Source organism: Cebus imitator, unplaced genomic scaffold (genome assembly GCF_001604975.1).
Source record: "Cebus imitator isolate Cc_AM_T3 unplaced genomic scaffold, Cebus_imitator-1.0 Scaffold96, whole genome shotgun sequence".
NCBI lineage: Eukaryota > Metazoa > Chordata > Mammalia > Primates > Cebidae > Cebus > Cebus imitator.
The window spans coordinates 1,126,186-1,133,655 of record NW_016107411.1 but is presented as its reverse complement, the minus strand read 5'-3'; the positions used below and the strand labels follow the sequence as shown (position 1 = coordinate 1,133,655).

Genomic DNA, 7,470 nt, shown 5'->3' with positions numbered 1-7,470 from the left:
ATTAAATGTGGGGAAGAATCCAGTGAAAATCACTATACTCCTCCTTGCCATATCTTCTGCCACTGCCCTAGTTTAGGGCTCGGCATCTCTTAGACTATTGCAAAAACTTCTTTTTGCTTTGGCCCCTATATTGCCGCCGCAATGATCTTCTTAGTATGTAGATCTGATCATGTCACTGCCAGATTCTACATTTTTTGATGTCCTGCTTTCACCTATAAGATAAAGTCTAAATGCCTTTGCTTATTACATAAGGCTGTTCAATACTTGGCCTTTGTCTGGCTATCTGTCCTCATCCATCTTCAGTCTCTTCTTTATACTTTAAGCTTTAGCAAAACAGAATGACTTGTAGTATTGTTTACATACAAGGCTTTCTCACACCTTGTTTCCCCAAGCCTGCCTCATCCTTATCAGTTCAGCAAATTTGTTTTCATCCTCCCATTGTTATCTTGGTGCTGGCTTCTCTGACTCCTTCTTTGAACATTTTAGGTCCGTTTTTGGTGTCCACTGCACTTTGTCATACAGTAAAGCCAGCCTCTTTTCTGATCAGACCAGGATAGTGGTTGGTGGGTTAATTGAAAAACCAATTAAAATCTGAGATCATAACAATATACCACATATTTTAACCTTTTTTTGTTTTTATTTTTTGAGATGGAGTTTCACTCTTATCACCTAGGCTGGAGTGTAATGGTACGATTTCAGCTCCCTGCAATCTCCGCCTTCTGAGTTCAAGTGATTCTCCTTTCTCAGCCTCCCGAGATGCTGGGATTACAGGCACCAGCTACCACACCTGGCTAATTTTTGCATTTTTAGTAGAGACAGGGTTTTATCATGTTGGCCAGGCTGGTCTCAAACTCCTGACCTCAAGTGATCTGCCCACCTTGGCCTCCCAAAGTGCTGAGATTACAGGCGTAATCTAACCATTTTTTTACATCATATATATAATATATATGATATATATGTCACTTTAACCATTTTTTTACATCGCTGTTTCTCAATCTTTTTTTTTTTTTTAATTGTCTCCATCCAAAAGCTTTTTTGGACTTTTTCCCTAATAACACTCCCTATACCCACATGAAATTTTAGTGTCACGCAGACACACTGGATATCTATTCACATACTCTATGTGTATCTGCAGGGCTACAGGGCTAAGGCCTTTTATTTGGATGTGGGTGCTCTGGTTCAGTTCTGCCTTGGATTTCTTCCCCATTGATTACCCATCCTCTATGATTCCTAATTTGAGTTTGTTTAAAATGAAGGTGGAGCAAGATATTTTTAAAAAAACGTACAGGATCATAGTATTTGTGATTCTCTTCTGATATTCAACATTCAACAGCTTTTTTTTTTTAAAAAAAAACTTGGTTTTATCAAATCTTTCCAAAGCATTTCATTTTCATAAAAACAACTATTTCTTCTCCCACAATTCTATTTTATCACTATGCAATGTTAATCAGATTTTGTAATTTTGAAGACAAGACAATTGGTTGGGGATCAACACAACTGTGGGGGGAAGGAGGCAGAGCTAGTGAGAGAAAACACTCAAGGAAATAAATCGGTGAAAGAGGTAATGTAAAGAAAATAGTAACGGACAATTTCGTAGAAATTACTAGGTATCAAGCACAGTTCTAAGAGCTTTGCAAAAGTGAACTCACTTAATCCTCACAGGAGAGGTGCCATTATTATCACCTACTTTACTAATGATGGAACTGAGGCACAGAGAGGTCAATTGTCTTTGTCAAAAGTCCTTTCAAACAATAAATTTTTAACACATTTTCTACTGAGATGTTTCCAAGACATATTACCAATGCAATCTGCCTTTCTTTTACAAAGTCTATTGAACATAATGTAATCTGTCTTTGAAGTGGCCTAACTAATAAAAGTAGGCCAATGAAAATTTAATGTGGCCTCCCTTTTGGGTTTCACAAGAAGTATTTTTCTTTGTTCTGTAGAAGCCAGGAAAATGAGTTTAGCTAAATCAGGAAGAGATCCTTGTGAGGGAGAGGAAAGGACTTCACTGCCCTTTTTTCCATCCTTTCTTTGCTGAGGAGGGTGAATTTACCAAAGAACCAAAGGCTGGGAACTGAGTAATCTTTGTGGATGAGATTTTTCTTTAAAATTGAGTCCATCCGTAGGAGTGGACACCTGAGGCAGCAGTGGAACAAGGTCAGTCACGTCTACAAGCAGCCAGCCACCTGCTCTCAAAAGTCTGAGCTGAGTTGCAACCCTGCTAAGTCTGCCTCACCTCCACCTTGCTATATTCTCCCCTTCCCGCTTCTTCTATTCCCCCTTTTCTTGGCTTCTGTTCTGAAAGCTTCTCTCCAGTTCCTGATCAGGGGCAGCAGCTGTCCTAACAGGAGCTGAAGCTAACCTGGGTCTTGCTCTAATTGTTCATTTGTTCCAGGCCAGCAGCCTGTTACTGCTAGGGCCCAGCTGCTAGGGTATGCCAAACTCCAAGGAATCAGAGACCTTATTTGTATGTTTGACTCTATAGGCCCAAGGCCTAGCATCGTTCCTTATACCTAACAGATACTCAATAAATATTTATTGAATAAATAAATAAGCGGAAGAATGACCTGTAGGCCGTGATCCAATTTATTTGCCTAATTTACTAGTGTCCTTCATAGTTGTGGATTCGTTTAACAAAAATTAATTTCTGTAATGCGATTATTTCTCTGAAGATTCCTGGAGTATTTTTGACCCAGTCCTATGAATCACCTTTTTTCATTTCCTTGCATTTGTTTCCAGTTGAAATTTATGGCATTTCCTCTCTTTCATCAAAAACAAACAAACAAACAAACAAAAACTTACCATTCTTTTTGTTTGTTTGTTTTATTTTGTGACAGAGTTTCATTCTTGTCGCCCAGACTGGAGTGCAGCTCATTGCAACCTCGCCTCTCGGGTTGAAGCGATTCTCTTGCTTCAGTCTCCCTAGTAGCTGGGATTACAGACATATGCCACCATACATGGCTAACTTTGTATTTTTAAGAGAGACAGGGTTTCTCCATGTTGGTCAGGCTGGCCTCGAACTCCCAACCTCAGCTGATCCACCTGCCTCGGCCTCCCAAAGTGCTGAGATTACAGGCATGAGCCAGCGCGCCTGGTCCACGAGCCACCGCGCCGGGCCGACCCCCGCCTTAATTAGCAAAGCGAGCGCAGTCTGCTGGATCTGAGAGAAGAAACCGCCCTAACTAGTTTGTCCCTCCGGCTGCCTCGTAGGTGGTGCTGCTGCGCCTTGAGTCCCTCCGGCAGTACTGCCATGGCTGCCCGTGGTGTCGTCGCCCCAGTCGGCGAGGGTTTGCGCTACGCTGAGTACTTGCCGCCCTCCGCCAAACGTCCCGACGCCGACCTCGACCAGCAGGGACTGGTGAGTCCTGCCAGGGGCCCCCACCCCTCTCTGGCTCCGGGCTGCCCGGGTCTGCCCAGCAGGCGTCCTCCTGGGCCCCCTTCTAGTTTCTGCTTCAGCGCTCCCTACCGCCTCCCTCTTGAACCCTTGTACTCCCCCGCATTCGCTCAGCTGTCTGTGTCCTAGCGCTCATTTGTTCAGCGGAGAGACCGCTTTGTGCTTGGCTGTGACGACTGGGTGTGGAACATGGAGCAGTTCTGAGGATCTGTTTCCTCAGGGAGCTTCCAGTCTTGTCTGGGACACAAACCAAAAAAATAGGCAATTGCAAATACGGTGCGACAAGTGCTGTGTGTGGATTTTCCTTTCTCATAGGAGGCCCTACTCCCGTCTTGCAGGGGACGTGGTGGGATCATGGACGCTTTTTGGAGAAAGCTGTAGTTAAAAATCAGGATCTCAGCCAGGCGTGGTGGTTCACGCCTGTAATCCTAGCACTTTGGGAGGTGGAGGCGGGTGGGTTGCCTGAGCTCTGGAGTTCGAGACCAGCCTGGGAAACACGGTGAAACCCCGTCTCTACTAAAAATACAAAAAATTAGCCGGGCGTGGTGGCGTGCGCCTGTAATCACAGCTACTCGTGAGGCTGAGACTGGAGAATCGCTTCAACTCTGGAGGCGGAGGTTGCAGTGAGCCGAGATTGCGCCATTGCACTCCAGCCTGGGCAACAAGAGCGGAAACTCCGTCTCAAATAAAAAAAAGGAAAGAAAGAAAATTGAGATCTGAATGAATACAAGTAGTTCATTCAGCAAAGAGAAGGGGAAAAAGTGTTTCGAACACCAAGAGTACTATCTCCAAAGTCTCAGGCACTCAGAAACAGGGCCTAGTTGGAAACATCAAGTAGTGTTTTCATGATGAACTGTAGAACTGGGAAAAGGAAGTATCCAACAGAAACTATTGCGAGCCACATACGTATTTTTACGTTTTGTGTAGCCATGTTAAGAGAAACAGGTGGATTTAATTTTAACAGTGTATTTTCTTTAGCCTGATACATGCACAGTTGCCTGATAATATTTCAACATTCAGTATAAAAAATGGCTCAGGCCTGTAATACCAGCACTTTAGGAGGCCTAGGCAGGAGGATAACTTGAGGCCAGGAGTTGGAGGCTAGCCTGGGCAATGTAAGAGACCACATCTGTACAAAATATAAAAAATGTTAGTTGGGTGTGATGGTATGAGCCTGTATTGGTAGCTACTTGGGAGGCTAGGTCTGGAGGATCACTTGAGCCCAGGAATTTGAGGTTATAGTGAGCTATGATTTTGCCACTGCACATCAGCCTGAGAGACAGAGCCAGACCCTGTCTCCAATGAAGAAAAAAAAAATGGTGCAATAGAGATTTAGAAAATTGTAAGTAACTTGTCCAGGATCATCCCTGGTAGGTGGCAGATCAATGATTCCAAATGCTACACTTTTTCCACTATGACTTGCTGACTCCTTAGAAATGAGGATTTCTGGGTAATGTTCAGTGTGTGACATAGCTGAACAAGATTAGGTAGAAATAGTCCTTTTGTGGAGAGTTGTAAAAATCCCAGTATCAGACGTTCAAGGTAGTTGGGAGTTGTGGTAGTTGGAAGATAGAACTAATACTGGTGATTTTCAGGTCTGTAGGTATTTTTAATTGGAAGAGGAAAGAGTTTGCAGAATCCAGCTTATCAGTTAGGAAGCATCTTTAGTAGTGCAGGTACATGAAGGCTAAAGTGTAGGCCAGTGATTCTCAAACTATCTCCTGTAATATACTGAAATCCTGAAGGAAGATTCATAGACAGTAAAATATACCCCTAAACATAACTTTTAGTAATCAATATAATGCTTTAATTGAGACATAAAGGTGAAATATTTTATTAGAAAATAACGTGTCTACAAGCTGTGTGCAGTGGCTCATGCCTATAATCCCAGCACTTTGGGAGGCCAAGGCGGGAGGATCACCTGAGGTTAGGAGTTCGAGACCAGCCTGGCCAACAGGGTGAAACCCCATCTCTACTGAAAATACAAAAATTACCTAGGCATGGTAGCACATGTCTGTAATCCCAGCTGCTTGGGAGGCTGAGGCAGGAGAATTGCTTGAACCCAGGGGGCAGAGATTGCAGTGAGCCGAGGTTGCACCACAGCGTTCTAGTCTGGGCGACAGGAGTGAGACTCCACCTCAAAAAAACAAAAAACAGAAAATAACATGTTAACACGTCTACAATTTAAATATGTAAATGCTTAAACATTACTACATTAGAACACATAATGAAGTAATTATTAGTTGCTGGCATGTTGCACCAATTCATAGAATCACTGTGTATATGACAGCTACCAATGCAGATTGTTTATCAAATGTAATGTGTTGGCTTTTCAAATAGCACAAGGACCATTGTCCTTTACAAACTTATTTTTCTCAAATGGCAAACAGTTTCTGGTAAAAATTTGAAAAAAACAACGGAATCTCCCTCAATTTACATGGCAGTTGCACTTGTGGAAAATTCAGTCTATACTAAAACAGTGTAATAATGATATATTTATATATTATAAAGTTCTGGACTAAGATTATTATAAACTTTTCACCTACTTAATGTCCAGTGGAATCTTTTAAAATTGAGGGATGCAAACAGTTCTTTGTTATGCAGGATTGCCTCATGTATTTTAGGACTTCTAGGATCACCTATCCACCAAATACCCTCCCTCCTATTCAAATTATTATGCAACCAAACAGGGCCTCATGTATTTTCAGAATGTCCCTGAGGGGTTGTTCTGCTTCTTTTGGGAATTATTGGTCCAGGCAATGACCAATAATGAGGCAGAAGATAAGATTATTGATAATAACTTTAGGAAACTTGGAAATACTGAAAGCAATGAGAAACAGACAAAGGTACGTATTAGGAAAGAAAAAAATGGCTGAGGTGTGGGGCATATTTGGCAATCTTATTGAAAATAGAAAATAATGTTTATCAATAAGTTAAAAAAAAACCTTTCATACTATATTTTAAAAATGTAATTCATTTTCAGGTGTATGAAATATATCTTGTTGAGCTCAGCATGGTGGCTCATGCCTGTAATTCCAGCAATTTGGAAGGTCAGGTGGGAGAATCCCGTGAGCCCAGGGATTTGAGACCCAGCCTAGGCAATATAATGAGACCTCTGTCTCTATAAAAGAAAAATCAAAAATAAATAAATATATCTTATTTATTTATTTATTGTACTTTAGGTTCTGGGGTACATGTGCAGATCATGCAGGATTGTTGCATAGGTACATACATGGCAATGTGGTTTGCTGTCTCCATCCCCCTGTCACCTGTATCTGGCATTTCTCCCCATGTCATCCCTCTCCCGTGCTCCCCCCAACAGACCCCAGTGTGTGATGCTCCCCTCCCTGTGTCCATGTGGTTTCATTGTTCAACACTTGCCTATGAGTGAGAACATGCAGTGTTTATTTTCTGTTATTGTGTCAGTTTGCTGAGAATGATGGTTTCCAGATTCATCCATGTCCCTACAAAGGACAAGAACTCTTTGTTTTTTATGGCTGTATCGCATTCCATGGTATATATGTCCCACATTTTCCTTGTCCAGCCTATCGTCGATGGGCATTTGCTGTTGTAAACAGTGCCACAGTGAACATACGTGTGCATGTGTCTTTATAATGGAACAATTTATAATCCTTTGGCTATATCCCCAGTAATGGGATTGCTGGGTCAAATGGAATTTCTATTTCTAGGTCCTTGAGGAAGCGCCACACTGTCTTCTGTAATGGTTGAACTAATTTACACTCCCACCGACAGTGTAAAAGTGTTCCTATTTCTCCATATCCTCTCCAGCATCTGTTGTCTCCAGATTTTTTAATGATCGCCATTCTAACTGGAGTGAGGTGCTTTCTCAATGTGGTTTTGATTTGCGTTTCTCTAATGACCAGTGATGATGAGCATTTTTTCATATGTTTTTTGGCCTCATAGATGTCTTCTTTTGAAAAGTGTTTGTTCATATCCTTCTCCCGCTTTTGAATGGGTTTGTCTTTTTCTTGTAAATCTGGTTTAGTTCTTTGTAGATTCTGGATATTAGTCCTTTGTCAGATGGGTAGATTGCAAAAATTTTTTCCCATTCT

The 7,470-nt window shown here is 41.9% G+C and overlaps 1 protein-coding gene across 1 annotated transcript in view; it reads left to right on the top strand.

Moving 5' to 3' along the window:
* The first annotated feature begins 3,208 nt into the window (after positions 1 to 3,208).
* Positions 3,209 to 7,470, top strand: part of DNAJC15 (DnaJ heat shock protein family (Hsp40) member C15) — an 84,855-nt gene continuing 80,593 nt past the window's right edge. The window contains exon 1 of the mRNA XM_017536120.2: positions 3,209 to 3,361. Coding sequence (XP_017391609.1) covers positions 3,254 to 3,361 — 108 coding nt within the window. The 5' untranslated portion in view covers positions 3,209 to 3,253. The remainder of the gene's footprint in view (positions 3,362 to 7,470) is intronic.